This window comes from Lytechinus pictus, chromosome 1, assembly GCF_037042905.1.
Source record: "Lytechinus pictus isolate F3 Inbred chromosome 1, Lp3.0, whole genome shotgun sequence".
NCBI classification, from domain to species: Eukaryota; Metazoa; Echinodermata; class Echinoidea; order Temnopleuroida; family Toxopneustidae; genus Lytechinus; species Lytechinus pictus.
Genome location: NC_087245.1, coordinates 38273649 through 38293640, shown reverse-complemented (window position 1 = coordinate 38293640; position 19992 = coordinate 38273649). Strand labels below are relative to the sequence as shown.

Below are 19992 nucleotides of genomic sequence, written 5' to 3'. Positions count from 1 at the left end.
ACAAGGATTTACATTTAATTTCTACAAGAAAGGTATGATGATTTGTGTATTATATATATTTTGAACTTCTACAAGAAAGATATGATTTGTATATTATATATATATATATTATATTGAACTTTGTATTTTGCATTAATATGTCTTATTTATTGAAGGAAACATTCAATATCAAGCTTTGCTTTTCAGAAGGTTTCTATTTTATTTCATAACGTTATATTATATTTGGCTTTACTTTGTAACCTTGTTGAAATTTTGGAATGAAATAAATTCGTTATCAACAAAAAATAGCCTATTATTCATTTATTTTTCCTTTCTGCAATCTTTTCCTTTTCATTTGCATCATAATTTCATTTTTGCAATTTCCGCAAAGTTTGGAACTTTATGTTATGGGCTGTGATGGCTGTAAAATAATTTCATAAGGCACTGTTCTTTCCGATAATTATGATCCCATTTTTTAATTCTCATCTCTGAGTTTTCATGGAACAAATCTCGACTGTTTAATCCTTTTTTTTCATATCAACTTTATATTTCTTTCCCCTTTCTTTATTGATAAATTACCCTTTCTATCCTCTATTATGCACTTTGTTTTTAACGACTAAATCTAGACTAAAGCAACTTTTTCATGGCTCCCTGGCCGGCCTTGAAAGACGTTTTGGACATCATTCTGTCTTCCAACTACTGAAAATTTACTGAAAAACTCGCTCATATTAGAATGTCATTCGGTAGACTTAATCAATCTCTTAATGATATTATTATAATAATACTCGAATATACAAATCTCGCTTTATATATATATATATATATAAAAGTTTTGAAGGGTAATATCATTCTTAGTATTATAATCGGAGAAAATATGCCGAGCGTGCTGACGTTGCAATCACGTGACATGAAAGCGCGACTCGACTATACGCGATATATGCACGACGACGATCTACGAACTAACGCAACGTCTTTCTGCAAGGCACATGTACTTCTTGGGAATCCACCATTGTTATTGGGATCGGCCGACGTAAATTAGCGTTGTTTTGCGGGACGATTTTTCCGTCAAGAGGAAGGAAATACGATTTTGTGAACATTTCTGTTTGACCGTGTACAATTGGACTTTCAGAGAAGACTTTATTTTAGTAGAATCTTGGTATATTATTGGATTTACAAGGCAATGTCTGCGGCGGCAGGAGTTGAACAGGTTCGTTTCACCGTCTGTTTCTCTATCACCAAATTATGCATTGATGTGTACGTACATGACATGGCACACTCGCCGGCCATGTACACCTCTATGTGCCCAAACCACCACGTAATGGAGCATTGCATCGCAGTGTGTGTGTATCTGTGTGTGAGCTGAGAGAGGATTGGAGCTCCACTGATATCTGCGAACGTAATGCAGGCTCTGTGTTGACATGCCTGTATGTAACAAATGCATGCGTACAGTGTACATGACAGCCGTGTGTATTTTACCATGTCAAGCTATCAAGAACTAATCCAGACGAAAGCTAAATGCAAATGAAATGTAACTGTAGGCCTACTTAAGTTAAAAGTATGATTATGTTCATGTTAAGATATCAATGAGATTATTCTAGAGATAGTTTAATTGTGTTGTTGCTTTATTGTGGATCTACTGTTGCAAAGAAAAACTTGTCTCACTCGGATCTCAGTGCAGAGTCACTCAATCACATGTGTTTTGAATTGATCAGCTGGCTGTTCATGATGAAATGCAACTGAACTGGACAGTGCAAATGTGAAGGGAATGTTCAACCAGATGAGAAGTTATTTTCAATAAAAAGTTAAAAACAGAAAAATATTAGTGAAGGTATTATGAATTAAGAATTTCAAAGTTTTTATTTTGTGATGGCAGCTCCATAACCAATCATCCAAACAAATATCGAAAATGTAATATTTCCCAAAAAAATTTGATGGAGTCGGGGCCTAACACTAACAGATCTAGTAATTGTGCGATGGATATATCATCAGACGTAGCATTTCATACCCACAGCCCTCTTCTATAATAAAAATATTTTTGTTTTTCATGTGGTTGGGGAGTTGGTCATACATGTAGATGACATCTTAAATCCAAATTCACAATTCTCAAAATTCTTTTTTTTCACCTTTCATCATTCTTTCACCAATGAATTTTTCTTCAAATTGTATTTTTAATTCAATGTTCTATTTATAACAAACTAATCAGGTTGAACTTCCTCTTTAAATCCATTATCATGAAACTGTAACTTGTCATGAATTAATCTTCAATCTTTGGTATTATTTTTTCAATTTTGACTTTTTCATTATTCCACATCAATATGAAAAATGCCAATTAATATTTTCTTATTTATTCCCTAGAAGTCCAGAACAGGATAGGATCTACATAATTGAAAGAATTATCAGCTACACGTAATAACAAGAGCAGGATTTGAACATTTCTATACTACATGTAGTTTGAGTAGTTTCATTAAAGGAGAATGAAACCCTTGAAACCAGCTGAATCCATATCAAAGAGAAAAATCAAAGAAACATATTGTAAGTTTGAGGAAGATTGAATGAATAATAAGAAAGTTATGAGCATTTGAATATTGAGATCACTAATGCCATGTAGATCCTCTCATTGGCAATGCGACCAAGATCTGTGATGTCACACACGTACATGTACAACTCCCTCATTACTTTAGTACTTATTTCACTTATATTCTCACTTTTATCGAGTCTATCACAAGGTGAGGTGTTCTCTTTATGACAGGACAAGTACAGAGGTTTCACAACATTATATCATTGATGAATCGTTTGTCATATGATTAGAATGAGCAAAAAGGGATGTTTTGGGGTATATTTTCAGTGTCCAAAAGGGGAGAGTTGTTCATCTGTGACATCATAGATCTTGGTCGCATTGCCAACAGAGGGATCTCCATAGCATTAGTGATCTCGACATTCAAATGTTCATAACTCTTCTATTTCTAGTCCTATTTTACTCAAACTTTTGTTGATCTTATTCTTTGATTTTTCTGCTTTCACAAAAGCTAACTTGCTCCAAGAGTTTCATTCTCCTTTAACAATTGGATGTTTATTAGATATTTAGTGTGGTATTGTGCTCTGCTAATATGAGTGCATGTGAATGAAAAGTAATATCTGTATCATTATGAAATTAAAAAAATTTGAGATATTATAGGCCAACTTTGTAGCCCATATTCTGAAATCTGAAGTCCAGTTTACATGTAGCTTCAACAGTAAAATATAGGCAATGGTCTGATTTCGTACTAAAATTTTGGGAAGCAGAAAATGTTATTATTTTATTTATATTGTGATTTCTTATCATAATTGTTTTAATGATGAAGAACTTTTTTAGTTATTATTCCCAGACAGTTAGGGATTAGGCCTGGATCGTTATGTTTATTTTTTTTAAATGTTTTACATGTAACAGTGGTTTGTTGAGATGATGGTAGGGAGAAAAAGAAAAAAAAACTCTCTGGAAGCTACTAAATTTTCACATTTACTTCCATGAAATATACATGTACAGTGTAACTTTTGGTTGATGTCGAACAGTCACTAGATGTACATGTACTAACGTGAATGTCTATATGTAGGACCAAGATATAAATTCCATATTCTGGCAAGGCATATTGCAATTTCATTCAATGTAGACTTGAAAATATATTTGCTGATTTATAAGCCATGACATTAGTATTTGAATCATTGATTCGAACTTCTGAGCCACCCCTGTCCCCCCCCCCCCCCCCCCCTGTCACCATACGGTCACCAGTCACTACGTTTGTCAAAATAAGAATACGTTCATGCTTTTAATGGTCGTTACTTTGAACGGCTATTAAACATTTTGACTCAGTCCTACATGTAGTTTGCAAAGGTACATGTATGTGTACATGTCATGTACATACTGTATGTTAATGAAATGTCCCTGTCTTACCCACACTGTACATTCTGAAGTGTTACAAATAAGGTTGATGGATCTTTTATGTAATATTTCCATCATGATGGCCTCCTGTCAGGACCATGATTGTAATACCGTTTTGTAAGTGATCTTGTAGTCCTGATTAATAGGTTTGAATAACAAATATAAGACTGTATTGTAGATACATGATCAGGATATCCAGGTGGGATGCACCATTAGATACCCAGGGGGTGGGGGCTGGAAGTTTGGGTTGATGCAAATCTTTTTTTTTCTTTCTTTGAGCAATTTTTTTTCCCCTTTTTTTTCTTACTCCATTGAGACAAGTTTTAGTATTTTTTGCACCTTTCAGATGATTTGTCAGTGGACCAAGGTTTTTTTTTTTTTTTTGCTCATATATCCAGTCAAGATTTTTTCAGCCCCCCTCCCAGATATCTCATGGTGCGTCCCTAATGATGATTCATAGTATTACTGGATCTAGTACCATTCATTTCAATTCAGTATTTTTGGTGTAATTAAACAGATCTTCTAAATTTATATTGTATATGTACATGTTCAGGTATGTCTGATCCCCAATATTAATTTCTCAGATCTTTGGTCATTCAAAGTTGTAAGTAATGACACCATTCAATACTTTTCATCTTAAACAATAATTAAATATTGACAAATTCATACAGAACAAGGATGGGGGTTGTACCGTTGTACATTGTATGAATAATGTAATTACTCAGTAATTGATTATTTTGAGAAAATATGTCTTTCTAATTGAAAAAAATCTGTATCTCTCTTCTGCCTTTTGTCTGAAAAAATGTGGTCCATAATACACTTACAGTGTTGCCTTGTGGTGCGGTGCGATATGCTAAGCAAGTAAAGCAACCCTTTGAGCTAAGCCCTCACTTGTCTTGGAAGTGTTGTGTTGAGATCAGAGTGGTTCGTTAACGCAACCTTTTGAAACAAGCAGGATGGGGGGGGGGGGGTTCTTGAACAGTAACGGTTACATGAAACTACATGTAGTTTTCCACATCAGTCGTCTAAATAACAAAATACTGAACATGTTATCCAGCTTGCCTGTCTTTGGAAAGGTATGCAACAATTAGCTGGGGCCATGGAACCGGGGGAGGAGGAGCCCCCACTTTTTCCCCCCAAACCGTGTAAAAATATAAACATCACCATCTGAGTCTGATTTTTGCGTCAACTGTCATGATGTCATCCGACTCAACCCCCCCCCCTTTCAAAACCATTCTGTGACCCTGCTACATGTACATTAGATATAAATATCTAAGTAAAATATATTTTTTCTTAATTAATTTCACTACTTCATCATACATTTTCATGACCAATCAGAAAGGCTGATTAAAAATAATTTTCTTAATTTCCAATCTCTATCTTAAATATTCTTTCACTTTAAAAAGACTGATATCAGTTCACATCAAATTTGCATAATTTTATACAAATGGGCCCCATCTTACAAAGAGTTGCGATCGATGTGATCAAACTCAACTATGGAAAGCCAGCAACGCCCACATCTAAAAATACATGTTTGTTCAAAAATATATGTAGATATATGATGTATTTTCATAAATTCATTGATTTCTTGACAAGTTTGGTGTGTTTGCCTTTGTTACAAAGGACATTTTGGCAAATTTCCTGTAGAAAAAAATTTGACACTGGTGGATTTCCATACTTACGATTGATTGTATCAATCGTAAGTCTTTGTAAGACAGAGCCCTGATGTACATAGTCAGATTATATGTACATGTAGTTGACTCAACTTTTGAGATAACCCTGTATGTAAGGTCTGTAGATCATTCTTCAAAACAAACACTACATGTAAATATCAAAATTTATTACTTTTGTAATTTAATTTTTAATTTGCACTTCTTTTGCAGAAACCAAGAAGTCAGAGGAGCCAAGGTAAGAATTAAGAATCAGAAATTGTACATGTAACTACCTAAGTCACAATTATGAATTTATTTTACATATTTAAAGTCAATAATCCTTAAGTTTTAATAATAATTCTTCCACATGTACAGGTAACCACACAAGTGCATGTACATGTACACACTGTATGTAATTTACATGTAGTGAAGAACATTCAGATGTTCATTTACTGTACATGTAGACAATACTTTAAAACAATATAACTGATGGCAACTTCCTATGTACATGTCTATTCACATTTCACATATGTATTACTGAATATCTTGCCTGAGTATTGACCAATGTCAAAGGTCATTAAGGGTCAATGAACTTAGACTATGTTGGGGACTCTGCTCACTCAGCATCAAAATCTTAACCAAAGTTACACATAAGTTTTTGAAATATAGTAACTTTGAAAGTATATGGATCTAGTTCATGAAAGTAGGTCATAAGAAAAATTAAGTATCACTAAACATTCTGCTCAAATTTAAGGTCACATAATTAAGGTCAAAGGTCATTTATGGTCAATGAACTTTGACCATGTTTGGGGTATTTGTTGAAATGCCATCATAACTTGGAAAGTTTATGGATCTAGTTCATGAAACATGGACCTACACATACATGTAGTGGTAATCAAATATCAGTGATCCTTTTGCATGAGTATTATTAGGTCACATGATTAAGGTCAAAGGTCATTTATTGTCGATGAATCTAGTATGTTATTATCATGTGAATGATGTTTCTGTGAATGATTATTTATCTTAGTTGTTTTCGTAGTGGGCATTGCTGCTATATTGAATTACGTAATGCAGGTGAGACTGCCAGAAGCGTTCCATTCGTTTATTATCATTAATAGATTTATGCAAACTGTATTGAAGTCATCCATGCATGTACTGTGCATACATGTCTGCCATTATCAAATGGCTTAATTTCTTTTCCTTTGCCTCTTAGTACCAAATGGACCGATAAACCCTAAGGAGAATGTTGCTGAAGGAGAACTAGAACGCTACATGCAGTCCAACCAGCCCGCCCATCAGGTAACTTTTTTTAATTCTTATCCATTATTTTGTGACATTAAGCAAAATATCACAACTTTCTTATTTTACATCAAATTTTGATGAAATTTTCAGTGTTATGCTTGTTGGATTTTTCTTTTTTTTATTCAAATCAACTTTTTGTTGGGGTGGACTTGTCCCAATACCTGCAGAAATAATGAAAATAATAAAAGACAGTCTGTAGTACTGTATGAATTGGATCAAATTACCAAAATCAACAGATTTCTCTGAAAGAAAAACATCTCTGGAGGCTTGGGGCACCCCACCCCTTCTAATTTGTTTTTCTCCCTTGCTCATGGATTGTAAATTGTAATGTACTCAGTGGCATGAGTTTACATTTTTCGAAGAATGGCTGGTACTACGTACTCACTAGTCCTAACTATGATTTCTCTGCATTTCAATTATTTGATTCAAATTGCACACAATTAAATGTATTGTAGCTCTGATGAAGCAGGCGGTTTGCTATCAATGGTTTGCACATACATGTATATGTACTGTGATACTATAATCACAGTAACTACCTACATGTAAACTGCCATTTGGCAACGTAACATGTTCATTAAGAGCTGTGTAAGAAGACTTATACATGTACATGAATCCTGGTGGGTGTTTCATAAAGCTGTTCGTAAGATAAGAGCGACTTTAAGAAAGACTGGTGATCCTTTCTGTTGGTAAATGGTATGCACCATTGACAATGTTTTAGCGCGTAAGAAAGGATCACCAGTCGTTCTTAAAATCGCTCTTAACTTACGAACAGCTTTATGAAACACCCACCTGGCATTCAAGTTCCTAATGCAAGATGAGCCATGTATATGTAATATGCGTGTAAAGCCACAAATTAGTAGTTTACAGCTGAATACAGTATTCAGCTAATACATGTATCTAATATTTTGTGGCATTAGTGGAAATGCAATATTGTATTGTACATGTATGCATGAACCAATCTGAACTGTGGAATAGATATTTCAATTCAAGGTTCATTGAAAACATGAGTTGCTGTCGCAGCCAAATGGTTGAATTGGTCATGCATTCAAAGTACAAACAATTAATACACTCATCTCATGTACTGTACAATAAACATTCAAAAAGAGTAACATTTTTAAATACTGAGATAAGAAATGTGAAATGCAAGACTACATGTACCTGTACTTAGGCAATGATAATAATAACGAAGTGGTAAAATAAGAACAATAAAATAGAAATGAGCAAGTTGTAAAAGATCATTAAAAAATATAGATATTTTAATAGTGATGCTTTCCTCATTCATTTTGCATCTTTTGGGGGTGGCCAATGAGATTTCCTACTTTCTCTCTATCAGGAAGCATTATATTTCATAAACCCTTTTTCAACAAACAATATGTATAGTGCTTTATTATATTGAATGATGTATTGTACAGTATGTGTCCCGACATGTAGAACATGGAATTGGCATTTTAGAAAACTTGAGTCTCTTTTTCAAGATACATGTATAATCTTGATCTGTTGATTTATGATCCAATAACACCAAGTTTGTATTTAAATATGACACTACTCCAATTGCTGTTTTTGAAGAAAAATAGAACATGTATACCAGAGAGAGGGCCCCAGATAATTATTGGCTTTATGGATTGAACGTTAAAGTTATAATTGACAGCCCATGTCATGAGGAGGAAATACTTGTAAAATCAAATCAATGCAACACATCCCCCCAAAAAATGTCCCTCTGAAATACAGATCATTTAATTCCAAAGTGCATTATCTTCTCAAATGTACATAACTACATTGTAGAGACTAGAGAGCTCATTTGATTTTTTTTTAACTTACCTCACTTCACTGGTTTACACATTCTGTTCAGTAACAGCGGTACATTTCAGCCCATTCCTACCCATTCCAAGTTTGCAGCACTGCTGTATTACTGCATTGTCTCCAGCATGTCAACCCCCATTTTAACTTCCAGGATCTGAGCAGGGACATAATTACCCTTATCTGACAAAGTTCATCATATCTCAAACATTATCGTGATCAGAAGGGCAAGGAGCATCCAGCATGAAGATTTTGTTTGATGATTAATAGGGGAATCAGTGTGGGGTTGACTTGCTTGACACTGCAGAGCATACAGCAGTGCAGCATGCAAACTTGGAATGGGGTGAAAAGCACTACTGCTATTAAAACTGCTGAGGTGTGAGACCAATTAGATTTTTGTAGAATTGAGAATATGTAACGAGCTCTCTATTACTGCACATTTAATTGAGAATAATAGTTATTTATTTCAGAAATAATTCAACCGTATGTCAAGAGGGACCTTATTTTTGGGACATGCTGTAGAAAAGAAAGTTTTGAAAAATACTGAAAAGTTAACATATTTTTTTGTTTTGTTCCAATACAGGGGTACTCTTCGGCACCGAGTATGGCTGCACAGGATTCCTATATGCCAACAACGTACTACCAGTCACCTTACTCCTTCCCATCGTACTCTATTCCTGGAACTGAAACAACATGGTCCACAGGTGGAGACACCTTTAACAATTTTAACTACACAAGCTATGAGTCGAACTATGCTGCTCCGGACTACTACAACCAACCTGGCACCACCCCTCCCTACTTGAACCAGACCTTCAACTTTTTCCCTCCCAATGCAGACTTTATGCCAGGGACCTGGGCGAGTAACTCTGCTCCCGCTGCCCAACCCCAGGGAACAGCTCGTACCCAGCCACAGGCCCAGGCACCGACTGGCTCTTACTATGACTACCCTAGGTACCAGGCTGGCCCGACTTCTATGACTGGACAGCGTAACTACAGCCAGGGTTTAAATGGACTTGACGCACAGGATGGCAAAGCCCATGGAATGAAGGCAATGGAATTGGGAATGTCTGGACTGAACATCGGTGCTCCCATGGATAAGACTGCTATGAATGTTGCTGGACGTGAAGTTCTGAAGCAGGATGTGATTCCTCCTAAGCCTCAAGGGCCCAGCTTCTCTCAGGCTGTGGCTGGGGCTGGAGGAACTGCACAACCCCCTCCTCAGAACACAGCAGTGCCAAAGCAAACATCGTGGGCTGCCATCGTTAGTAAGCCTGCAAAGCCGCAACCCAAGAAAACAACAAAGACTGGATCCCATGCTCCCGTACCTACTCAGCTTCCGACAATGAAGCCCCCAATGACTATTGGAACTTGGAATAATTGCGACAAAACTGGCACTCCTAAGCCAGCTGGGACTGCCACCACCATGCCCTCTCCCCCTCAGAACCCAGCACAAGCCCAGCCCCAACCTCCTGCTGCCATCCCTCCTCAGCAGCATATCCAGGTGCCACCTCAGCAGCCTCCCATGCAACCTCCACAGCAGCAGATGCCAGTTCACCCTCAACCGCAAGTGCAACATGTCCAGCCTCAGCCAGTTGCCAAGATTGAGGTTTCTCAACCTCCTCTCACTTCAGCTCAGCCTGTGTCCCAGCAAAAGCCAGTGTTGCCAACGAGCGACGTTCCACGGAGGGGACCTCAGGCTGTTGTGCAACCGCAACCCCAACAACCGAGAGTGTGGGACTCGAATGGACAGAATCGTGGCTATGGACAAAGATCTTCTAACCAAAGCAGTACCGCAGGTCTGGCACCCATATCTGGTGTACCGGGCCAGAAAAATGATACAGATAGCCCGGTATTGGAGAAATTACGTTCTATTAATGACTATAATCCTACTGACTTTACACTTGACCTTAAGAACTCTCGAATCTTTATCATCAAGAGCTACTCAGAAGACGACATCCATCGCTCCATTAAGTATGGCATCTGGTGCAGCACCGAGCATGGTAACAAACGCTTGGATGCTGCCATGAAGGAACGCCAAAGTAAAGGTCCTGTGTACCTTATTTACAGTGTGAACGGTAGTGGGCACTTCTGTGGAGTGGCAGAAATGATGTCTGAGGTGGACTCTACAACCAACACTGGTGTGTGGGCCCAGGATAAGTGGAAGGGTCGTTTTGATGTGCGATGGATATATGTGAAGGATGTTCCAAACAGCACGCTTCGGCACATACGGCTGGAGAACAATGATAACAAGCCTGTGACCAACTCTCGTGACACTCAGGAAGTGTTATTGGACAAAGCTAAGCAGGTGATGAAGATCATTCACAATTTCAAGCACGAGACCTGCATCTTTGATGATTTCAACCACTATGAGAAACGACAAGAGGAGGATTCTAACAGAAGGGTATGTATTTCCTTTTCCTAAATTTGCTGAATGATTGTTTTCAAGTTAAAGATTTCATGCAATGATTGGAATAGGTTGTTGAGTACATGTTGTTACAGAGCTGTGAAGTTGGCTCATGTAGCGTAGGAATACTATATGACTAGAATTTTTAGCCCCTCACATCAATTGGTTTCAGAATCAGAATCCAAAGTCACAAAATGGCAAAAAAGGCCAATGAAAATGAGATGGGATTAAGCAAACTTCCCAGTTTACACACATCTTTCACAGGCATGTTCAAATGATTGGCTTAATTACAAAGAAACTATAGGAGGTTAAAATCAAAATTTTAAATGACTGGAACAATCACACAGCCACACACAGATTCCAGGGGATGTTCCGGTAAGCAGGGGATAATCTGAACACAGCCTATGTCTGTGTGTGGCTGAGTGAGGTACACAAAGACACACGCCGTGTGTAGATCAAAGAAAATTATGCAAACTGGCTTGCATTTTAAATCAAGGAAAGTTGTTAACTTTGGTTTTTGTCTCACCTGCATAGCAGAGTGAGACTATAGGCGCCGCTTTTCCGACGGCGGCGGCGACGGCGGCGGCGGCGGCGACGGCGGCGGCGACGGCGGCGTCAACACCAAATCTTAACCTGAGGTTAAGTTTTTGAAATGACAGCATAACTTAGAAAGTATATGGACCTAGTTCATGAAACTTGGCCATAAGGTTAATCAAGTATTACTGAACATCCTGCCTGAGTTTCATGTCACATGACCAAGGTCAAAGGTCATTTAGGGTCAATGAACTTAGACCATGTTGGGGGAATCAACATCAAAATCTTAACCTAAGGTTAAGTTTTTGAAATGTCATCATAACTTAGAAAATATATGGACCTAGTTCATGAAACTTATACATAAGGTTAATCAAGTATCACTGAACATCCTGCATGAGTTTCACGTCACATGACCAAGGTCAAAGGTCATTTAGGGTCAATGAACTTTGGCCGAATTGGGGGTATCTGTTGAATTACCATCATAACTTTGAAAGTTTATAGATCTGATTCATGAAACTTGGACATAATAGTAATCAAGTATTACTGAACATCCTGTGCAAGTTTCAGGTCACATGATCAAGGTCAAAGGTCATTTAGGGTCAATGAACTTTGGCCAAATTGGGGTATTTGTTGAATTACAGCCATAAATTTGAAAGTGTGTTGGTCTAGTTCATAAAACTTGGACATAATAGTAATCAAGTATCACTGAACATCCTGTGCGAGTTTCAGGTCACATGATCAAGGTCAAAGAACTTTGGCCACATTGGGGGTATTTGTTGAATTGCCATCATATCTCTATAAGTGTATTGGTCTAGTTCATAAAACGTGGAAATAAGAGTAACCAAGTATCACTGAACATCTTGTGCGAGTTATAGTAGTTTTCAAAATCAGCACTGCTGCTATATTGAATCGCGTGATGCAGGTGAGACGGCCAGAGGCATTCCACTTGTTTTTTCTTTCTCTCTCTTCTGTATTTTTGCTTGTGAAATATGGGAAAACTTTATAAAATTTCAATTCACTGTGAGAATTTTGCTTGACCGATTCAAGCAAGTAGTTTTTGTCTTTAATTCAAAACACTTGCCCAACTCTTACTTTTACTTGCCCCGGCCAAGCGTGTATGTCGCATACTACCTTTTGTCTCGCCCAAACGAAGTTCGGCAAAGACCTTGTACATGTAATGTCATCTTTTTTCCTGTTATTCTGTTGGTCAGTTTATACAAAAACGTTGGAAGTTTCTTATTCAACTTGCTCTCATTTCTTTATTTCTGCATCAATTGTGTTCACACTTGTTACAAATGATCATTGTTCTTTCCAGTTTTTTTTTTTTCAAAGTTTGTAATATTTTTTGTATATTTTTACAGGTTTGTATAAAAAAATTTAACAATGCGTTTTCCATCCCAAATGAATCAACTGTTTAATCACATACGTGCACTTTAATTTCCACAATTTAGTCCTCATAAATCACTGTGAATCAGTTCATGCTCTCATAATTCTGTCCAATTCAGGGTATGATTTTTTTCTAAATGTACATTAGTGTGGTCACTGGTGGTAAAATTTTGGGGGCTATTTCATTTTAAGGGCTGCTTTTTAGGGGTAACAAGCACTTATAAATGCAGTAAAAGCAAATATCCTTACTCTGCCATAGTTTAAGCGACCTTCCATTGACAAGTCATGGGGAAATCAAGGCTAATCTCAGAACAGAGAAGGGATTCAAATCTTTCATTCGGCTGCATGCCTGGGGTGTTATATAATAGACGCCTGCATGTCTGGGAGGTCTAATATAGGAGAGCAATTTTTAGTAGACTAACCGACCAGAAGTAAACTGTGTTTTCACTTTGAAACATGTAACTTCATAGAGGTTATTTATTTTGGTTTAGCAACAAGAGACCTGCTTTTAAAGAGTTCAGGAATTGGGGTTGTTGGAAACGAGAACTGCGATGACCCGAAGTAATAACGATCAAGAGTTTGGTCAAAATTGTGCTGTCCGAACTTTTATCGCATTGGTCCGACGGGCTCTCATGACGGACGGATTATATTGTGCAAGTCAATTGGCCTTTTGCACATTTTGTATTGATTCAATTTCCCCATGATTTGTCAATGGCAGGGCGCTTTGAAATATTTCTTTTCTAAATAATCTTGGATATTTTTTTGCGACAGATCTTTGGGCGACTCTGAAAGGAATGGTTGCCACAAAACATGTATTTGGGGGAATTTCAGGGGTGATTTGGGCAGTTGTGAGGGCAAAATTGCTGTGCTGATCCAGTTGATTTTATTTATTATTTTATAATAATTCTTTGTTTCTTTTTATAGGTTTTCAGTTTTATAAATCACATTATTTTAAACATGTCCTCATTACCTTAAATATAAAACTTTGAACAAATGAAAAATGTATGGAAAATGTATTGATGTACCGTATATTGATTTTTACGACACGTTATGAATATTTTTGTTTATAGTATCATTGTATAGTATTGTAAAACAAAATGTTCATTTCAAATGAATGAAGTTTGTTAATAAATTCATATTCAAATAATCATAAGATATTGTCACAATAATATACCTACAAAGCTTACATGAAAGGTGTCAAAAGGTAATTTCGCATGTACATGTATATTGATCGCAAAATAAGGCGAGACTTGTTAGTGGACCACCTTGTTTACTTACATGTAAGAATTTTTTTTTGTTGCTTTAACAGTTGTTTTTATTTTCAATCTTGACAGGGAGACAGCCGTAGCAGCCGACGTGGAGGTCACCGAAACTAAACCCCCTTGGAGAGGTTTGTAAGATGGCTGTCAGCTAATTTCTGCAGAGTCGTCGAAGATTATGTCATGCTTTAAAATAAAATATTATTAAAACAACCTATCATCTAGGGTTTAGAAATCTGCTTCAATTGTAATTGCTAAGAAAAAAAAATATTGAAAAATTATCTGATGTGCAGGAAACATTGAATAAATTCTGGTCTGTATTTTGCTTTCAATGATATGGAAAGTCTTGTGCTATTGGCAGCCCCTTTCGGACAGGAGAAACGGATGCATTGTATTAATAGTGAAGGTGTGATGAATGCACTGGAGAAGCAGATGGAAGCTCAGCTCTGAAGGAAGGCGCTAGATTGTGGAGACTCTGTCCAAGATAGTTGTCAAGTTCCTTTCAGAAAGCCATGATATTTGAACTAAGGGCTTCTTTTGGTATGCGATGGTTATTCAAAATACAGCAATGTTTGGAGATTTCAGTACAAGGATGATCAAGGATGACTTCATAGGTCAGCTATTTCATTTGACAACACAAATTACAAGGAATGGTGTTACTTCTGCACTAAGGCACTAAAGGGAAGCCTCTTGGAACGAATCAAGTGAAAAATGCAAAAACTTTATCATATATCCAGTCATTCTGATACAACTTGTACATTGGCTACATCAGTACAGAAAGACACTTTAAAAGAGGCACCACTTGATTTTTAAGTTTTATTTTCTTGTGAAACTTGTACCCAAATATCAGTAGCCAGTGTTGATGTTGGTGGTGTCCATTCTTATATTCGACCTGAACGTTTGTGTCAGTTATGCCGAACAAGAACTAGACATTACACAATGGACAATACATTACAAGACCTTGTTTTCAAAGACAATTGATGTTTAAGAGACACTTTGCAACGACAAAAAGACCAACGTGACGTGGAATGGGAAAAAAAAGTATTGAGGAAAAGAAATGGTGTGATGACGTATTACATGTACTGCAATGGCTTTGTGCAAGATTCACATAAGAATACTGAGACACTGTGAACAACCAGTACCGGGCTACTAGTATGATACACACTCCTTGTCTTCTCTCAATTTGTTTTGTGTACCTTTCGTTTTCACGTTCATTGTCAAATGAGGAAATTTGAAGGGTTACCGGTAGTTGTGTACAAGCACGCTGGTTTTGTTTGTTGCTTCAGAAATGAATTTCTCTTCCAAGTCTAAATTTCCGCTGAGCTGTTCGTTTACAATCGAAGAGCATACATCACATCACTTTTCATCTGTTTACATGTTAGTTGAATGCGAGGTATAGTTTGTGTTCCATTATCAAGGTGGGAATATGAATTACAACCAGGGAAAAAAATAAAATGGGGCCTCGGGGCGAATTCACCCCTGAAATGCCCTGGAAGACTAAACAAAGAACCCCTTGAAATTCCCTTAGGCCCGTATTCTGATGTCAGGTTTAACTTAGACCACGGTCTAACTCTGCTAAAATTATGGGTAGCCGAAAATTCAAACATTCTGTTTCTATAGTATATTTCTTATGTTTACTATTTTGTGTCATTTTGCTTTCATAGTGAGGAAAAATACTTTAAAATACCTCAGTTATCATTCCCACACAATTATGAACAATTTGGGTGTCATTACGAGTTACTAAATTGGCTGTGTACCTTTAGGGATTTGTGCCCCAATTGGCTCTCCATAGTTGAACCACAACTTTAAACCAGGGTTTGATTGAAACCCGAGTTCAGAATACGGGTCATAGGGTCTAATATAAACTGTAATGCTATTTAGCAAAATGTCTGGTGATCTAAAAAAGGAGCCCAGAAAAATCATTAATTCTAATATGGTGTTTATGTCACAACATAAAAAGAATTCTCTCTAAAAGGTCCAACTTTTTAGTTTTATTAGCTGTTATGAACAAGCAATATGTAAAGCTACCCTATACCCTCATGATTTTAATTAATTTTTAAAGTTGTTTATGTAGTGTTTAGGAATTTTACAAATCACAGTTGTCAATTTCAAATTTTCAATTCTTGGAGAATCTCTTTTGTTGTTGTTAATTGTATGTACTACGAACTAAGGAGCACATTCTGGATTTTACGTGTATCGTAAATGTATGAATAGTTTCCTGGAATAACTCTTTTATTGGAAATTTTTTCTTGTGAAATAAACATGATGAATTCTTGCTTGTGTTTCTCTTCTGAATGACTAAAAAAATTGAATGCTCAAAGAACTATTTTTTTTTAGATAAAAATTATTGCCTCCCCTTAAAAAGAAAAAGAATTGTGGATTCCATATGCTATCCATATACAGGTTGTTCATAAAGTCATCCACAATAAGTATCATTATGTAAGATGTTTCCCGACATCATCATCACTAGTTATGAATTGCACTAAAAACCACTGGTTGTGGTGATCAAAAACGCATCATTCACAACTCATCACCCCTTTCGATAGATTGCACGAGGAGATCGGTGACATCACACCGACAATATCGCCATGTCTTAGGTTCCTCATCGGCAGTATTTTTTTAAATGATGTGTCACAATGTGCAATCTACGTGCATTGTGACAATTTTCTATCGCCACGTAAGTAATATACAGTATTAAGTGCGCTCTAAGCTCCAGCTAGTCGTTGCGTCTACCAGTGGTGATCGGTAGCGTCTTTCAGACATAAACGTCACTTGTTATCCATAGCATACATGTAAATGCTGTCCAAGTGGTGATAGATCTCGATCAATCCTTACCACTTCTCGTTAAAAGATCAATGAAAGTGGTTGCATTAAATGCCGATTTCAAGAGAAAGTCTGTAAAACCAAGGTTAATTGTCACTTTCTCATCCTTCATCTAGATCTGGATCAGTTACATGAACTGAAATTTGTGAAATCATGAAATCTAAGTTGAAAAACAATCACACTGACAATCGCTAACACAGATAAGCACACATGGGACAGTGTATTTTTGTTGCATGGAGAAAGACCTAAAACATATATGGAATACCATGCTTATTTGGGGAATTCCTCGGCAATTACACAAGTTTTTTCCTGGAATATTTTGGCTCATATTTTTGTATTTCTACGTACCGACACTGGGAGTCATTTTATTGGATTCTTGATGAACTTATTTTGAAATCGTTACCACAACTGGCATTTATATGGCATGGAAGTGTTCAGATGATTCATCTTTCACCACTGGTTATTGATACGTAGTGTTATTGATAGTGCTATCCATCTTCTTGATTGATGATAAAGTCTGAAGGGAGGGGGGGGGGCTTGTGATTCACCTACCTATAAGTAACTTCTTCTTTTTTCTTTTTTTTTGGCAAGATGATTAGTTGATGGTACTTTGGCCCCCCTCCCATGGGATTTGTGCGTAACCTTGTTCAAAACAAATGCGATAAATCGTAACGGGGGGATACATGCTGTCCATGGTCCATGCAGTATTTTGAATTATCCTCTGATATTACATACCTTTTAATAGATATCGTTTATACTTGCATTTCAGCTCCTTTCAGTAAGTGTCTGATCTAATAGCATTTGTACGTTGAAAGTTCTTATCACAGCACATACTGTTTTCGGTTCCAATACCTTTTTTTTTCTTGCGTTACGAAGATAACTGCGGCACTCAGGAACTTGTTTCGTTGTTTTTGTGTGTTTAAGTTACGAAGTGAACTCAGTTTTTCTAATCTCTATTTTCATTTCAAGAGCCTGTTAATTGAGTGTTTTGGTAAACAATGCGTTCTGAAAAAAACACACTTAAAAGTGGTTTCTAGGTTGATATACAGCTTCTACAAATATCTTCATTTTTAATTTGTGAATCATGTTTCATTTTCCATAAGCTCAAATAATAGACAAGTAATTTCCATTTATGATATTTTATATCTCATTGTATTCTATTTTTTTTAATTTCCAATCTAGCCTTTCATGTATACTTGTAATCTGCATTCTGTAGAAAATTCCTTAGTGGTTTCAGCAGGGATCATTCAGTAATCATATGTTTCTTTTCGTTACCATTCAATTGATCGAGATTAAAATATCTTCCACTATTTTATATGTTCTTAAATCCATCGATAACCTCTTGTACTAGGTTGGATGTAGTTTTTTGTCAGTTCTAGTTTGCTTTATAGGTATGTTTTGTGACATAATGCAAGAATTACATTGCCAGAAGGTTGACATTTCATGCAAACACGACCTTTGACATTTACACTCCCATCTTGCACGCAAAGTTAACACTTGTATTTACCAAAACACATATATTTTGTTGTTGTCGCAAACTTTTGAAATGGGAGATTTAAAAAACACCTACCAAACGTATACTAAACAATGGGACTTGTAAGATTGACTTTGATTTTAACGGGAACTTACCTACCAAAAAAAAATTTAACTGGACTCACTCACCTCGTCAATCTGTTAAATGATGTGGCCATAATTTAATAAAAAAAGTGTGATGATGTTTTTAAATTTGATCTTGGTACTTTTATTTATATCTTTGTCTGATGGATTATGAGTGATTAAATGTATTTCATAACTTTAAAAAGTAAGTGGCTGTAGTTTAACTATAATTATTATGTTAACTGTTTTAGAGGAAAGTGAGATTACAAAAGTTACAAAAATGATGTGTTTTACTGTTACGGCAGTTTCTTATACATGTACTCTCTATTGGAAGGGCGGCGTTTGCACCAATGGGTCTACAATTAATTGCACACGTTATAGTAGAGCTTTATCTAGTATTTTCATTATGTGTAACTGCATTGCAAGACTATAATATATCTGCAATGCTATGTCTGTCATTGAAAGTGAGCCCATTGTTTTTATAATTTGTCACAAGTTGAAAAGAATCTGGCAATTTTAACTAGAATGATATTTGTGATATTGACTAAAAGAGTATTTGTGTTTTACATTGTTGTAGTCTTGTTTCAGACTGTAACCTGTATAAACCATAATTGTGAATCCAATTGAGTTGTGGAGGAATGGCTACCACTTTCATGAAAAGAGTTACAGTCATACGTACTGTATTTAAAAAATCTAGCTTTTAATCTTGCAGTTGGCAACCATTTTGTGATTTTGTATCCAGTGTTGCATAGGATCTGAAGGTCGAGAACATTTTAAAATCTACACACTATATGTGAAACAAGAAAAACATTGATTAGATATGAATAAAACCACATTGGAATCAGAATGTAAACTTTTGTGTGATATGTGTCTTACCGTTATTCAAATATAAAGTTCAGGCTTAACTGTTAATTCAAAGCAAGCTTTTGACATGGGCCAAGCCCTCTATAATCTAGGTGTAGACTGTTGCTGTATAGTAATGCTGCAGTCACATTTCCCCTACGGCGGCTATACGGCAAGTCGAAAACAGCCGTTTATTGTCTCGCCTGCATAGCAGAGCAAGATTAAAGGTGCCGCTTTTCCGACTGCAGCGGCGGCGTCAACATTGAAATCTTAACCAATGTTAAGTTTTTGAAATGTCATACCTTTCAAAGTAAATGGACCTAGTTCAAGAAACTTAGAAATAAGTATTACTGAATATCCTCCCCGATTTTTAAGGTCGCATGACCAAGGTCAAAGGTCATTTAGGGTCAATGAACTTAGACCATGTTGGGGGAATCAATATCAAAATCTTAACCAAGGTTGTTTTTTAAATGTCATAACTTAGAAAGTATATGGACCTAG

The 19992-nt window shown here is 36.4% G+C and overlaps 1 protein-coding gene across 1 annotated transcript; it reads left to right on the top strand.

The window, feature by feature from the left end:
- Positions 1-838: 838 nt before the first annotated feature.
- On the top strand, positions 839-19501 carry LOC129262347 (YTH domain-containing family protein 3-like). Its single transcript, XM_054900458.2, has 5 exons — positions 839-1186; positions 5779-5803; positions 6761-6846; positions 9230-11047; positions 14305-19501. Exons 1-5 carry the CDS (start codon positions 1160-1162, stop codon positions 14344-14346), a joined length of 1998 nt encoding a protein of 665 aa, XP_054756433.2. The 5' UTR covers positions 839-1159; the 3' UTR covers positions 14347-19501.
- The last annotated feature ends 491 nt before the right edge of the window (positions 19502-19992 follow it).

Bases quoted from the DNA above. Each gene is read 5' to 3' on its own strand.
- LOC129262347 (XM_054900458.2), top strand. From the start codon at position 1,160: ATGTCTGCGGCGGCAGGAGTTGAACAG. The intron at 6,847-9,229 runs GTAACTTTTTTT...GTTCCAATACAG, and splicing joins CCAACCAGCCCGCCCATCAG to GGGTACTCTTCGGCACCGAG. The intron at 11,048-14,304 runs GTATGTATTTCC...CAATCTTGACAG, and splicing joins AGGAGGATTCTAACAGAAGG to GGAGACAGCCGTAGCAGCCG.